The sequence below is a fragment of the Silurus aristotelis genome (assembly GCF_946808225.1).
Source record: "Silurus aristotelis genome assembly, chromosome: 20".
NCBI lineage: Eukaryota > Metazoa > Chordata > Actinopteri > Siluriformes > Siluridae > Silurus > Silurus aristotelis.
In genome coordinates this window covers 6,997,411-7,014,099 of record NC_139593.1, presented here as the reverse complement: position 1 = coordinate 7,014,099, position 16,689 = coordinate 6,997,411, and the positions used below count along the sequence as shown (strand labels likewise).

At 40.3% G+C, this 16,689-nt stretch overlaps 1 protein-coding gene across 7 annotated transcripts in view; it reads left to right on the top strand.

Moving 5' to 3' along the window:
- The window catches only part of dhrsx (dehydrogenase/reductase (SDR family) X-linked), a 63,326-nt gene extending 59,844 nt beyond the window's left edge, over positions 1 to 3,482 (top strand). For all 7 annotated transcript variants that reach the window (XM_083522855.1, XM_083522854.1, XM_083522853.1 and 4 more), the window contains one exon: positions 1,581 to 3,482. In XM_083522855.1, coding sequence (XP_083378981.1) covers positions 1,581 to 1,754 — 174 coding nt within the window. In that variant the 3' untranslated portion in view covers positions 1,755 to 3,482. The remainder of the gene's footprint in view (positions 1 to 1,580) is intronic.
- Positions 3,483 to 16,689: the final 13,207 nt, after the last annotated feature.

The window sequence follows — 16,689 nt, the reverse complement described above, 5'->3', positions numbered from 1 at the left end:
TCAAACGGGGAAGTGGAGGACAAGGAGAGAGGAAATTGCAGTCGCCCTTCCGCAGGACTGGCTTTTTTTTTTTTTTGGTAGCACACGCCATGCCGTTACACAACGCTGAGCCAAATCCGTAATGGATCCGTCTGAGGTCAGGAACTAACTGACGGCCTGTAGAGCAATCTCACCAGGTCTGGGGGGGAAACTGTGACCGAGCTTAACAGAAATCAGAAATCTTTCTAATATCGCTTCTCTTATATCATTCTATTAAAGTTAAATCAGGGAAACATGATATTAATTCTGAAATATTTATGTTTAAATGGCTGTGAAAGAAGTTCCTGTTTGCACTTACATATAGTTCCCTCAAACACAAACTCCGAAAGACTCTGACATGGAGGATCACTGACACTGGAGACTCCTTCCAAAAACGAGATGTCTTCTCTTAGAGAAACTCACCGTAGCTACAATTGCGCATACGTTTCTGTCTGTTTATTTTGGAGTTTAGACCAAACAAGTCTCTGTGTAGATATTACCATGGAAACGAAGTGATTTGCCTTGCAGTCAAAATTATTGCTAGTGCTTCTGTTATACAAAATCAATCAGCACCTTTTTTGACCAATCACAATGTTTTTTTAATAAAACTATAACAGCAACAGCTCGTCAATATACACAGGAACTGGAACGGCAGAAGCTTCGCGTAATCTAAAACTACAAACCGAATAGATGCAATTTATGTCTCACACATACAGCACAGTGAAAATCTTTCTCCGCATATCCCAGCGATGTTAGGAAGCTGGGGTCAGAGCGCAGAATCAGCCGTGATACAGCGCCCCCTAAAGCACGGAGGGTTAAGGGCCTTGCCATAATGGGAAAAAACAAATCTGCCTCCCAAAACGTATACTATACAGTTGTTTGCCTCCAGTTTGAGGTAACAGATTGGAGAAGAACCACATATGGATGGAAATGTCAGGTGTCCTAATAATTTTATCTGTACAATGTAGCTGCTATAACGTAAGTGATAAAAAGTAATAATTGTTGTTCTAGTGTAAGAGGAATAACACCATGGGGTATGTTTCATGCAGCTTCATGGCATGGATTATTTTCCTGTAACATCACTACATCAAGAATTCATTTAAACTTTCTAAACGGTGTGAGATACTGAAGCTAGTGAGGTCATTTTCTCCATGACATACTGTATATACAGTATATATGCTTCATCCAGGTCATATACTATCTCTTTTTTTCTTCATATCAAGGTTTTTTTTTTTTCCTCACTGATTGTGGATGATTATATTATTGCACAAAATGAGGTATGGAGTGTATAATGGCAGGAAACAGTGAAAAAAGCTGCGCTTCTGTTTTTAATGAAGCACTTTAAATCACATCTATCAGACACATTTTCACCGAAGTCACTCATTTCGCTGTTGAAGTAAAAACAAGCGGCACTTTAAAAGCTCTAAAAAGATTTTTAATGGTGTCTGAAGAACAACCGTTTTTCTTCTTTAGCCTAATCGGATTTCGGTATTTAAAGAATGCTCACATCAGTGCTTTTAAAATTTTAACCTTCACCATGTCTCTTTATGCTTTTCTCTCAGACTCCGGCTGAAGGAGCATCCACGGCCATTTACGTCGCCGCCTCGTCTGAACTGGAGGGTTTCGGCGGCCTGTACTTGTACAACGGCCATAAGAAGAGCTCCTCAGCAAGCTCCTACGATAAACAGCTGCAGGAGAAGCTGTGGACCAAGAGCTGTGCCATGGTGGGTCTTTAGAAAGCCTGAAGGAACATCGGAAAACATCTGACTGTCCTCGCCTCGAGAATTCGAGTCACGATTACTATGGCAAAAGTTAATTTGCTGGCGGTTTTCCCTTTGCACTTTGCCTCATACCTGATACGTTGCGTAATAGTGGAAGGAGCTATTGCTTCTTCATTTGTAGCAATCCACCAGAGATGAATCATCTGTCCGAAGGTAAATAAGGACCGTTTTTAATCCACGCCGTGATTCTGCACTATGAGAACTTATCAAACATTAACGTTAAATAACCCGAATCGATGCAATAACAAGTTCTACTGATTTGCCATGCTTCGGCTTTTCAATGACTGTAAAAAAAACAAAAACACAATCAACTTGACCTGTGGATCGCAGTCGATTACTGCCTCAAAAAAAAAAAATCCAAAATGAACTACGCGCTGCCTCCGTGTTCATTTCCTCCTGCTTTGGTTGGAAAAATTTCGTCTTGTGCTGTCTTCAGTGGATTCCCGTGTTCCTGTGTGATCCTTTTCGCTCTGCTGAAATGCTTAACAACGGAAATCTATTGAGTGCAATCTGTTAAAAACCGCACTGATGCAGTTTCAGAAATAAGACCCTCCCCCATCCCCCTCCCCCCACTCTGGAATCCAATGTGGCGTCTCGGTAGCTTGCGTCTGGGATAACTTTGATTTTTCTGTTCTTGTTATTATTTTTCTTTATCCTTCGGTGACTGTGACGTGTTTGAAAAAGAAATGTGATTGTTGTGTCTGAGCAACTACCAGTTGTTGTGTTTTGTTTCTCATTTTTTTTCCCCCTCCATCAAAAGAAAGGAAGTGTTTGAATCTTAATGTTGAAAGCAGCATTTAGAGAGTTTCAATCCCAGACATTAAAAAAACACTTGAACATGCCCAAAACATCTCCGAATCTAACCGGTCATGGTGTCATTGTGAAATCAGAGTTTCGACTAATTATTTTGGATATAAATGAAAAAGAACGATGCAACTGGAAAGAAATATGAACCCGAAAAAAAAGAAAAGACTTCTAGTTTTCTAGCTCCCTTGTATGAAAACCGTGAGTGACCGGGAACGTGTGAACTCTTCCGAAAGTGCTGCTTTCGCTCCTGCACAAAATCTCACTTGTATCTGTGGCGAATGTGACCGTGTTAAATTGTACGTGTCTGTATTTCTTTGTGTGGAAACGACCAACGAGTCGACCAATCATGTGCTCAGTACTGTACGCTTCACAATGTTTCTCTATTCATGTCCGTGCTCTCCTTTCCCAGGTTTTAACCGAGGGTTCTCTTTTCGCATTGTACGAGCCGTGCTAATCAGTCGGAGCCGTTTCGGCTTTCATCCCGACCGGCGAGGGTAATTACGGGTGCTAATTGCAGCCCTAGCGTGATTGCTTCCTTGCTCGGCTACCAGTCAGTTTAATTATAGAGCGATAAGAAGGTAAAGGGATGAATCTGTACCAATATTTAGGATTGATACGAAGCGCGGCTCAGAAGGAGATAATTGCACACACGCTCTCGATTATTAAAGGCGAGCACCGCTCACTGTGAACAGCGCCATTACGCTACGCTTCGATCGTCATTCCCGATCTCTTTAACACAAGTGGAGCGTCCTGTCGAGTGGTGCGGAAGTGTCATCATCCCTTAACATGGGGAAGAAGAGAAATTAAGAAGAAGGAAAAAAAAAATCATTTCTTTTGGAAGAAATTTCAAAAAAAGAAACCTTAAAATCAATGTTACTTCGGCTGTCGTGTCTTTATTTGATGTGTGAATTCAGTGGGTGGGGAATTCAGATTTATTTTTGCATAGTGAAAAATGGTTCGGCTTGCAGACGAACATAAAAAAAAAAAATTTGACATCCTGGTTTTGAAACCGCTCCCTTTACATGCATCACCCATGTGTTCTTGTGGTGAGGGGCGTAAAGATGTCAGAAGCCGTGTGGGTGTGTGAGTGTTTGTCTCTATGTGACAGAGTGCCCGAGTGTGTGTTTGGCTCTTCGCTGTAGGAGTACTTGACTCATCAAAGGCTGATGGGTCACGTTTTCCCTCAGCAGCGTGGGCGAATCCAAACGGATCCGTTTGAAGTCCTGACATGCAGCGCCGTCCTCTTCCAACAAACACAGCTGAGCTGAATTTAAAGGCACACTCGAGTATCGGAACACCAGTCGGGAACTTTCGCTGCTCTCTACATCAAGGATGACCCCCGTCGATTCGATGCAGCAGCACTTTATTCTGACGTGAGACTTTTTTTTGCGCCATACTCTCTTTTTATTGCAGTGTTTTGATTACCTGCCGTTTGGGTGCACGTGTGCCGAAACTCGAACTCAGTTGCATTCCGGGTACCTGAAACAGAATAGAGGACATCACTAATTGGAAAGTAGCTCATCATTGTGTTCTCCTGGTTTTATGCATATAATGAAATTATAGTACCGTGACTTTTTTTTTAACATTACAGTTTTTCTCAGTTGCTTCGGAGCATTTTCTCGAATCAACAATTCGTACAAACACAACATTGGATTTCTTGCAAAAGCCTGTACTTTTCTCACCTTAACCTTAATTCATCTCTCAAAATTAAATGTTTGTGTCAATGGACATATAATTGCCATAAAAATGATGAAATCTTTTGTCATTGTTCAGAAACAATCGTGTCGGCGGTTTATGACGGAGCACTGCTTTAGTGTTTCCTGATGTAAACTATGGTTTTGGATCACAGAGACTAAAAATGCACAAGGCTGAATTTCTTCTGTGTGACATCTTTGAATTTTAATAGCACAAATGTACACTTTACTGTATGTGGGATATTGATTGCAAGAGACCGGACAGGATTCATACTTTTACTGTACTGTTTAGTGTTCATTAATTTCCTGGTTTATAAATTTATTTTTTATTATTTTAATTCTGTGTTTTATTCTCCAATTGAAGGATCACGAGATTCACCTTTGACCTGTTTTAGAGAACTGGTTGATTATTGGTTGATCTGATGTCGCTAACTCGCCTTCATTAGTGACATTCAAGATTCATCTGCACCATTTTGCATTCAGTGACGTAAACAATGAACTGATGCTGAGATGTTTTTTGGGGTTAAAACTATTCAGGTGAAAAAAGTAGAATATATTTAGATCAACATGAACATAAACAACTGATACTGTAGGAAACAGCAGACACTCGTACACAATCCATTAAATGATGTACAAAAGCATTCGCAATTTGTTCAAAGCAACAAGAATTTGCTCCTGTGATGTGCAAAAGTGACGACATGATGTGAACAAGTAGTTTCGAGAATTTCATTTTTGATCTGAGAAATGCTCCAAAGCAACTGAGAAAAACTGTAGCACTGCATTTATTTTCACAAAAAGAAAAAAAATAATAATAGTAAATAAACCTAATTCCATTTTCATCTGCAGTAGTCGGGCATAAAACACTCAGCATCAATGTCCAAGACATGTGGAGACCAATGAGCTCCGTGATCGCAAATTATGCCCAAAATATTTACATTTGACAGCTCAACAGGCAACCCATGGAAGCCTCCTGGTGCTCAAATTACATTCATATTTAAATTGAGCTCCCACTTCAATGTCCATTAGTGATTGCCTGTAGTGTCTTAAGTGCTGCTAGAGCCTTCAGGTAATGCTCAGGATATTGTGGAATTAGAGTCGTGGCTAGATAGCTAGTCATGTATTAGTCAATATAAAACTTTCTTTCGGTTTCTCCCATTAGGGGTCGCCACAGCAGACCATCCGCATGTTTGATTTGGCACGTTTTTACGCTGGATGCCCTTCCTAACACAACCCTCCCCATTTATCCGGGCTTGGGACCGGCACTAAGGCTTGTGCAACCTTAACGGCTGGGGTGGGTTCCCTGACCGGGGATCGAACCCGGGCCGCAGCGGTGAGAGCACCGCATCCTAACCACTAGACCACCAGGGAACCTTGTATTAGTCAATATAAGCTAGCTTTATTGTGAATTTAGCAACCCTATAGGCATTTGGCTGTCACTTTTTTTTCTACAGTGCAAATAATACACGGTGCATAAATAAAGCACTTTCAGATTATTTGTATTAATTATAGAAATATCAGAAAAAATGAATTTCTAAAGTAATTAGCTGTCGGGGTTTTTTTTATTTATTTATTTATTTTTTTTACCACCCAACTTCTTGTATTAGATCGATTTACTTCACTACTACAATTCCCTCAAGTGAATTACTTTCGTGGCTGTACTTTTACTGGTGTCAGTTCTGCACTCTTTCCACCTCGGCCAATTTGTCACTGTCTCAGGCCTCCTGGGGATTATTTGCTATTGCGTGCCACGCTTAAGTCTCCATTCAGAGTCTGACACCTCTCGCTCAAAACCCTTACCCTTTACAAGTAGGTGTATGTCGCTATAGGAGGCTCAATAAATTGCCTACATTTGTGGGCGTGTCCACTTTTCCTGCCAAGGGAACAGTCAGTCATTTATCAGACAAAATTCAAGCACTTGGTCCATTTTGCTCCACAATCCTGAGCATCTAGTCAAATCATGTTTATTTCTATAGCACTTTTCACAACGGACATTGTCTCAAAGCAGCTTTACAGAATTTAAGAGTTAAGGTGAACAATGTGTATTTATCCCTGATGAGCAGCCGTGGCGACTATGGCAAGGAAAAACTCTCTTGGTGTTATGAGGAAAAAACTTTTAGAGGAACCAGACTCAAAGCGGAACCCATCCTCATTTGGGTGACATGAAGAGTGTGATTATCTTTAAATAATACAGAACACTGGAGTGTAAGTTTATGAGTTACGTTCTTTCTACAGTTGTTTGCAGTCGTTTGAGGTTATGAAACCAGGAGCTACTGAGCAACTCATAAAATAGCTCAACATTCGAGATCATCACAGATCCAACACCAGCTTCTCCATGCCACAGCCTTTAAACACTCAAAGAGGTCCAATGTCCAGACTCTACATAAAGTGGAATCCAAATGCCGATGGTACGTCTCTAGATGGTTCAGGATGTTTACGGGCTCGGCATCTGTTACCTCAGGTGTACTATTGAGTGTACTCTTGTCTGTATTGTGTGTGGAAAGAGGTCTTCAAGTCAAACCGGGAGTTTATAAAATAAAAGAACTAATTTCAAGGAGTGGAAACTGCATTTTTTTTTTCAACATACATTCATACACTTATCCCAGTATTTATTGGGATTGGGATCGTCTGATCACTGTACTGTGTTTGAAGTCTTCTGCAGTAGGGTTTTACACCTACGTTCACATGAAACTTCGTCACCAACACGCTGCCCTATGCATAAAACTGGTCTTGATTAAGGATCTCTGGATTGCCCCCCAACATGTGCATTTATCAGTAATAGGACACACTAGCCACTTTACTACTGCGTGTAGGACCGCCATTTTCATACCTGTACAATTAAAAAGAACCGGTTTGACTTGAACATCCCTCGTAGTATGTCAGCTAGATGTGTTTGCTTGAACACAGTTCCACTCTGATATTCTGTCCCAGATGGAGAGCTTTGTACCTGAGAAACTGTAAGCCTCTAAAGCTAGGAAATCTGTCATTCCCTATAGCACTCAGGTTTTATCAGCACCAATTTCTGTCTGAGACACGCAGCACCTGATGTTTTTCTGAACCGGAGAATCGGAGCACACTGAAGAGTTCGTTTTGCCACTTTGTCCTGTAGGTAATGACAGCCGAGTTCTCAATCGGCAAGCCGGTTCTTCTCTGTGCTGTCAGTGAGTGAGCTCTGACTTGCAGAAACAAGCCCCATCTGAGCTCTGAGAGCGAGCTCCACCATGAGGCCTTATCTCCTCTGGGCAGCAGGCCTGCTTCAACGCTGTCTCAATAAAGCCCAAGAATCTCTCTCTCCCTCCCTTTCTTTCTCTCTTTTAACCTGCCTGTCCTGGAGAACATCCATATTTAACAGCAGTTTATCTCCACGCTCTGCTCCCCTGAGTGGAGATACACGACGATATATCAAATTGAAAATGCGCCCGAAACGCTAAATATTCATTACATGGTAATTGAGGGAGGGGTAAGTAAGGATGGTCTATTTGTCACATTTGTAAAAGGCCTGTATATATATGAGGTTAGCTGCATGATATAGTCTTCTCTGAGGTTTTAAACGGATTTATGACAGCGATGCTTAGCATGCCAGTCCTTCGCGGTGGATTAGGATGCTAATCTTAGCAAGCACGCCTCCTTTCTTTCCTAAAGAAGTGTTGAAGAACTTCTCTTTGTTAATAACTGGAACTGTTTCTGGGAGCGTCCTAGGTTCTTCCGCCCTGATGGCCTGCACCCCAGCAGAGTTGGAGCAGCAGTGCTATCAGATAACATCTCTAGGATACTTCACACCATCTGACTGGTAAGACATCAAGAAATCTTCAACTATAAGAACACGCATACTACAGACCAAATAGTCACAAGTTCACACACAGCCCAGTTTATAGAAACCGTATCTATTCCTCGGGTAGTAAAACCAAGAATTACATACACAAGATCCAGAAATAATCTTATTGCAGTTAAAACTGAAAAATGCCAGATAAACAAACACAACAAAGTTCTAAAGTTTGGTCTTTTAAACATTAGATCACTTGCACCCAAAGCACTGATTGTAAATGAGATGATCACAGATAATAATCTCGATGCACTCTGTCTCACTGAGACCTGGATTAAACCAGGTGATTATATGGGTCTAAACGAGTCTACACCGTCAGGATATGTTTATAAGCATGAGCCCTGTCAGACTGGTCGTGGGGGGGGGGGGGGGTGTAGGAACCATTTATAGTGCTTCTCTTAATGTTAGTCAGAGATTAGGATTCAGCTTTAAATCATTTGAAGTGCTCGTTCTTAAAATTGCACTTTCAGACATGCATAGAAAACTCGCTCTGGTCACCGTGTACAGACCCCCAGGGCCATACGCTGATTTTCTTCATGAGTTTGCTTGTTTTCTCTCAGACCTCTTGATCAGTTTTGATAAAGTGCTGCTTGTAGGAGATTTTAATATTCATGTAGATGATGCAAACGATGCCCTAGGATTATCATTTGTCGATTTACTAAACTCTTTTGGAGTTAAACAAAACGTCACCAGACCAACCCACCGTTTTAACCACACACTAGACTTAATAATATCCTACGGAGCAGACGTCACTGATATAGATATTTTACCCCAGAGTGATGACATCACAGACCATTATCTCCTACTGTACACACTGCCGGTAGAGCAGATTAACCGTGTTTCACCACGGTATCGACTTGGTAGGACTATTATTCCAACCACTAAGGACAGATTCATAAATAACCTGCCTGATTTATCTCAGTTTCACATTAAACCCATAACTGCTGATCATCTTGATGAGATGGCGAACAACATAGACCTTATCCTCACTAGCACTTTAGACACTGTTGCCCCCATCCGGTTAAAAAAGGTTCGAGAACAAGCACCTGCACCTTGGTATAATAGTCATACGCATGCCCTAAAGAGAACAACACGTAATCTGGAGAGAAAATGGAGGAAAACTAAATTGGAGGTATTTAGAATTGCGTATAAAGACAGTATGCTTAGCTACAGACAGGCGCTAAAAGCTGCTAGAGCTAAACACCTGAGCAAACTCATAGAAAATAACAAAAACAATCCCAGGTTCCTTTTCAGTACAGTCGCTAAATTAACAACAAATCAGGGATCTGAAAAATGTGTTCCATCACAGTTTAGTAGTGAAGACTTTATGAATTTCTTCACTGAAAAAATAGATAACATTAGAAAAACAATTGTGGCAGTTCAACCTCTGACAGCATCTCCTGACACAATCGTACTTACAACCCCACAACTACACTGTTTTACATGTATAGGACAGGAAGAGCTGTATGATGCTATTATGAAAGCTAAATCAACAACATGTCAGTTAGATCCAATTCCCACTAAACTACTGAAGGAAGTGTTCCATACAGCTGGTGAGCCTCTTCTCAATATTATTAACTCCTCACTATCGTTAGGTCATGTCCCTAAATCCCTCATGTTAGCAGTTATTAAGCCCCTCATTAAAAAACCTAATCTGGATCCAAACACGCTATCGAATTACAGACCAATTTCAAATCTCCCATTTATGTCTAAGATTTTAGAGAAGATTGTCGCTGCCCAGTTATGTAACCACTTGCAGGAGAACAATATCTTTGAAGAGTTTCAGTCAGGTTTTAGGCCCCATCATAGCACAGAAACTGCTCTAGTTAAAATTACTAATGACCTGTTTTTAGCTTCAGACCAAGGCTACATCTCCCTATTAGTTTTACTAGATCTTAGTGCTGCGTTCGACACTATAGATCATGATCTTCTCCTCGATCGCTTACAGAATTACATCGGTATTCAGGGACAGGCATTAAGCTGGTTTAAATCCTACCTGTCCAATCGTTACCATTTCGTAGATTTAAATGGAGAGCTATCCAGGATAATGCTAGTAAATTATGGCGTGCCACAAGGGTCAGTTCTAGGACCCCTGCTTTTTACAATATACATGCTTCCATTAGGAAATATTATTAGAAGGCATGGAATTAGCTTCCATTGTTATGCTGATGATACCCAGCTATATATTTCATCCAAACCAGGCGATACAGCTCAATTAGCTCGCATAACTGAGTGTGTTGAAGATATAAGAGATTGGATGACCCATAACTTTCTGCTATTAAATTCTGATAAAACGGAGATTTTGCTCATCGGCCCAAAAAATAGTACACAGAAGCTCCAGCATCTCAGCCTGCATTTAGACGGTTGTTCTGTAACTACTAGTTCAACGGTAAAAGACCTGGGAGTTATTTTAGACAGCAACTTATCTTTTAATAATCACATCAATCAAGTTACAAAAACAGCCTTCTTTCACCTTAGAAATATTTCTAAGCTAAGAAATATGTTATCTATATCTGATGCAGAGAAGCTCGTCCATGCGTTTATGACCTCTAGAATAGACTACTGTAATGCATTACTAGGTGGATGTCCTGCATCATTAATAAACAAGCTTCAGTTAGTTCAGAATGCCGCAGCAAGAGTTCTTACTAGGTCAAGAAAATACGATCATATAACCCCAATCTTATCGTCCCTACATTGGCTTCCTGTTAAGTTTCGAATAGACTACAAACTACTGCTACTCACTTATAAAGCACTAAATGGTTTGGCTCCTATGTATCTATCCAGTCTTTTAACACGCTACAATCCGTCACGCTCCCTGAGATCTCAAAACTCTGGGCTTCTAGTAGTTCCTAGAATAGCAAAGTACACTAAAGGCGGTAGAGCATTTTCACATTTAGCTCCTAAACTCTGGAATAGTCTTCCTGACAGTGTTCGGGGTTCAGATACACTCTCCCAGTTTAAGTGTAGATTAAAAACATATCTTTTTAGCAAAGCCTACACATAACACACATCACACACATCACATCACAACCTTGTGCTCCAGAATATATGATTACATGCACATTATCAACTTGTGCTGTTAATATCATGAACAGCAGCTACGCTAATTCCTCTCCACTGCTTCTCTTTCTCTCCCCATCCCGAGGCATCCTGAGGTTTGGCCAGCTCCAGTCACGTCCCACCTCGTGAAGATTATGGACCTATGGATGATCATGGAGAAGTAGATGCCGAGTGTTTAAAGGCCCTGGCATGGAGAAGCTGATGCTGGATCTATGATGATCACAAATTGTTCTGTATTGTTGAAAGATTTATGACCAAACTCTTGATGTCACCCATATGAGGATGGGTTCCCCTTTGAGTCTGGTTCCTCTCAAGGTTTCTTACTCATATCATCTAAGGGAGTTTTTCCTTGCCACTGTTGCCACGGCTTGCTCATCAGGGACAAACACACACCATTCACCTTCACTGTTGTTTTCTGTAAAGCTGCTTTGAGACAATGTCTGTTGTGAAAAGCGCTATACAAATAAACTTGACTTGACTTGACTTGAAGAAAAAAACTAGAACAAAATGTGACACCAAATTGCACCAAATTCATTGGCTTTTTTCTGGCTTTTAAATCCAAAGCTAGATACAGGAATTAAAAGAAAACATTTTCTTTTGTAATTTTAATGATGTTCTTCAGAAAAAGTCAATCTGTAAACACAAAGCAGCCTGATGTTATGGAGCTAGAGGAGTCTTGTTGATCTACCTGTTTGATGCCTGATGTACCTGATCTATCTGTTTGCCAAACACCACGAATCCAGATGAAACAGGTTAGCGACGAGCTCCAAGTGGAGCAATTTATTCATCCTTATTATTAACGTGCCTTCACATCCATGATACCGTTTAACCGTTTGTTCATGGTTATTTTTTTAGCCCTCAATCTGAGAAAACATCACCGATCAACAGTGTGTTATGTCATCGATCTCATATTTTATGATCTGTATTTAGCTTTTAAATGAGTCGCATGGAGTGGCACAAAACATAGGTAACTAGCATGCGTGCTAATGAGTTGAGAAAAATAAATAATTTATAAGTGATTTAATCAGGATTTATTTAAGTCAAATTAAGTGTATTTCTATAGCGCATTTCACAACAGACATTGTCTCAAAGCAGCTTTACAGAATGTAACAGTTAAGGTGAATGGTGTGTATTTATCCCTGATGAGCAGCCGTGGCGACAGTGGCAAGGAAAATCTCCCTTAGATGTTATGAGAAAGAAACCTTGAGAGGAACCAGACTCAAAAGGGGAACCCATCCTCATTTGGGTGACATCAAGAGTCTGATCATAAATCTCTTAACAATACAGAACACTGGAGAGTGAGAACTAACATGAGCACTGGAGTATAAGATTATAAGTAAATGTTCTTTCCACAGTCTTTGATATAAAACTAGGAGCTACTGAGCTCAACATTTGTGATCATCACAGATCCAGCATCAGCTTCTCCATGCCAGAGCCTTTAAACACTCCAGGAGGCCCAATGTCAAAACTCCACACATGCAGTGGGATCCAATTGGCACTGGTACGTTTCTAGATGGTTCAGGTTGTTTGCGAGTTCGGCATTTACTTCTTTAAAGTCCATAATTTTCACGAGGTGGGACGTGACTGGAGCTGGCCAAACCTCAGGAAGACTCGGGATGGGGAGAGAAAAAGAAGCAGTTGAGAGCAATTAGCGTAGCTGCTGTTCATTTAACTGGGTTGAATTTTCAAAGTGACAACTTTTCTTCTTTGAATGATCTTTAGGAAATGGAGATGATTTCAGTTGAACTTCCTGTTTAGCATGGAGTATCCCAAATAGTTTATAAATAATATATCTATATTTGATATAGAAATTGTATGGTTTAGAGACAGTGGCATTGAGTAAAAGACAGGAGGTGGAGCTGGAGGTAGCAGAGCTGAAAATGTTGAGGTTTACAGTGGGAGTAACGACGATGGACAGGATTAGAAATCAGTTTATTAGAGGGACATCGCATGTAGGATGTTTTGGAGACAAGGTGAGGGAGGCGAGATTGAGATGGTTTGGGCATATGCAGAGGAGGGACATGGGGTATATCGATAGGAGAATGCTGAGGATGGAGATACCAGGAAGGAGGAAAAGAGGAAGACCAAGGAGGAGGTTAAAGGATGTGGTGAGGGAAGACATGCAGGTAGTTGGTGTGACAGAGGCAGATGTAGAGGACAGGAGGTTTTGGAGACGGATGATCCGCTGTGGCGCCACCTAATGGAAGAAGCCGAAAGAAGAAGAAGGATATAGAAAATAAATAAATTAATTAATTAATTAATTAATAGGATGAAAGTAAAAAAAGAAAAATATAAAAAAATAACAATAGAACAATAATAAACAATGAGAAACAAATAGAAATAAAATAAAAAAGTTTTAAAAAAGTTTTAATTCATCCCAAAAGTTTTTAGTAGGGTTGAGGTCAGAGCTTATAGCAGGAGACATTTGCTGTAATAGTTTTGGGAAAAGGTCAAATATGGCTGGAAAAAAACAAATGGAAATCATGAAAAGATGCATCATACCAATTGCTCACTAACAATCTTCTCGAACTGAACATGTGACCCTAAATCATCTGAGAGATTATTTAAAACCCAGGTCTTTTTTAGGAATTTTTTTTTGTTTATCAAAAGGAGCTCTCCTTTGGCCTGAATGCATTTTTTCGCACAAGTATTTGCTCATCGTTTCTTCACTGGGATTCTCGTTGCTCACCTGCTGTGAGCATCTGTGGCACATTAAGCTATTGTTAATCCACACATTAACCTGGATGAACTTTATAAAAGCCAGTGGCGCATTAAGAAATGCAGCTTCTGCTTTAAGTGAGATGATAGTTCTATATAATGTGGTTTCAACACGTATGCGAGATAAAAGAAAAGAACAATCATTACAGACATTTTAAATGCATGCAATACAATATATTGATGAGTCTTTTGCTTGTAAGAGGAGCAACAGAAAAGTCTAACCCTAACACAAAACCTAACCCAAAAATGTTTTGACAGGAGATTATGAGTTCCTGACAATGTCACAGCCGTCATTAGAGAGCACGGAAGCAGAATTAAAGATCAGAATAAGCTTTTTTGGCTTAAGTCTGTCTGAGCATATAAGAATTTCTGTCTTAGAGCAAACCGATATTCCACATTTAACATATAACCACTGCTTAGAAGTGCTGGAATGAACAATGCACAGATTAATATAAACATGATTACACACCAAGCACAGAAATCAGTACGCATTGGCTTGTAACAGAAAGTCACAAGTCACAAAGGAAATTGAGGTAAAATCCAGTTCAGTATAAACTCGGGTTATTAGAGGGTGTTTAGAATATGGCTGGCTGCCAGGAAAAGCTATTTTGGAGTTGTTTTGAATGGTGTATATACACTCATGATCTGCTGTCAATCCCAGTACCACTAACCAACCATGTGTGTTTTTGGGCTCATGTATGTGGAAGAGGGCAGACAGCTATTTATACAAATTGTGTTAATGCATCAGCAATAGTGATGGGAAAATCTGATCATTTTAGCGACTTGGTTCTTTGATTCTCGTTCATAATAATCTTTTTTTTTTTTTTTTTGAGGCATTTAGATTTGTTTCTTTGATCAGAAATGCAATAATGTTTTTTTTTTTTTTACCAAGCAGATTCCTTGACAAGTCTACATACAATACTTTTGAGCTAATTATGATAAACAGAATGAGTAGCTTCATATCTTCTGGTCCGTGTCTTTAGTTCTTTTGTTACGTGACTCCCACAAATATTGTAACAATAATGCAAAGATTCAGACCAAAGAAAACTGATTTATTGCACTGTGTAGTGTCTATGGAGTTACATGATAAAAAAAAAAAAAAAACGACATGAGAAGAAGACATCAAGGGGAAGTTCATTCCATCACTTTGGTGCCAGAACAGAAAAGAGTCTTGGAGTATACCTACCTCTTACCCTGAGAGACGGTGGGACAAGCCGAGCAGTGCTAGAAGATCTGCGGGAGCATGCTGCAGTGCGAGGTGTGGTAAGGATTTTGAAGTAAGAGTGTGCTGGTTTCAGTTTCCAGATTCATAAATGTTGATATGTTCGCCAGACATGCTGAGAACCTTCAATCCACACACTCTCACTAGAACCTTGGGGTTCCGATTTTACCATAGCTTTTTATTCAACACTGTTTATATTTCCACTTTATAGTACTGATATGATATTCATTCATTCATTCATTCATTCATTTTCTCCCGCTTATCCGGGTCGCGGGAGCAGCAGTCTAAGCAGGCCCCCGCCTTCGACTGCTGCCCAATCCTCACAGCACCGTCCCTTACAGTCCCTCCTGCAGGTGGTGAGCCCACGGGAAGGGGGCCCCACGTCACGGACCTTGATATTTCCCTTGTAAGGGACCCCCAGAGCATAGAGGGTTAAGGGCCTTGCTCAAGGGCCCAAGAGTGGCAGCTTGGCGATGCCGGGGCTTGAACCCCAGACCTTCCGATCGACAACCCAGCGCCTTAACCGCTGGAGCCACCACTCCCCCAATATGATATGATATTAAACATTAAAATATAGTGAAGTCAAGGTTTCAAACAATGAAAATGCTTTGATACATACGTGAAACAAGAGAAGGGTACAAAAATAAAATCTGTTGCTGTCTACCAATGCATATAGTGAGAGTAGCAAATAAACAAAATGGGGAGAAAAATGTCAGAAGACAACTAGAACCTTCCGACAGCTTGACAGGAACGTCTCTAAATTCCTAGTCCTTGTTGTTCATTCATTTGTAAGCGTAAAATACTCGTAAAATATATTTCAACAGGAAGGATGCTATTGAAGGAATATTTTTCAGATATTCGAACTTGTCATTGTTTGGATTGAACTCCGTATTAATTAATAAGGTATAATGTTATGACCACCTGCCTAATATTGTGTTGGTCAGTTCTGACGTATCGATCATTAACAGTATAAACTTATTTAGCAGTTTGAGCTACAGGAGCTCGTCTGTTGGATCAGATCAGCCAGCCTTTGCTCCCCACGTGCATCAATGAGCCTCAGCCACCCACGACCATGTTGCCACACTGTTCCTTCCTTGGAGCACTTTTGATAGATACTGACCACTGCAGACCAGGAACATCCCACAAGAGCTGCAGTTTTGGAGATTCTCTGAACCAGTTGTCTAGACGTCACAATTGGGCCCTTGTCAAAATCACACAAATCCTTACACTTGCCCATTTATTCTGCTCCTATCATATCAACTTTGAGGACAAAAATTTTCATTTGCTACCTTATAATATCTATTTCTATTAATTATCCAAAATGTGTTCAGGTGGCGTTGTTTTAAGGTCAGGTTCAAACCTCATGATCTCCTGATACTTTTGTTTTGTAGGCTGCTAATATTACCAATATACCAATAGAAAGTGCATTTCTACTGAAGTACACCGAAATAAATAGTACTTGGGCACTTTACAAACTTTTGTTAGTATTAATCCTGGAGAGTCTTATTACACTTGGCTGCTTTAAATATTTTATTCTGAACCCATTAAATCACCAATGTTGGTAAGATG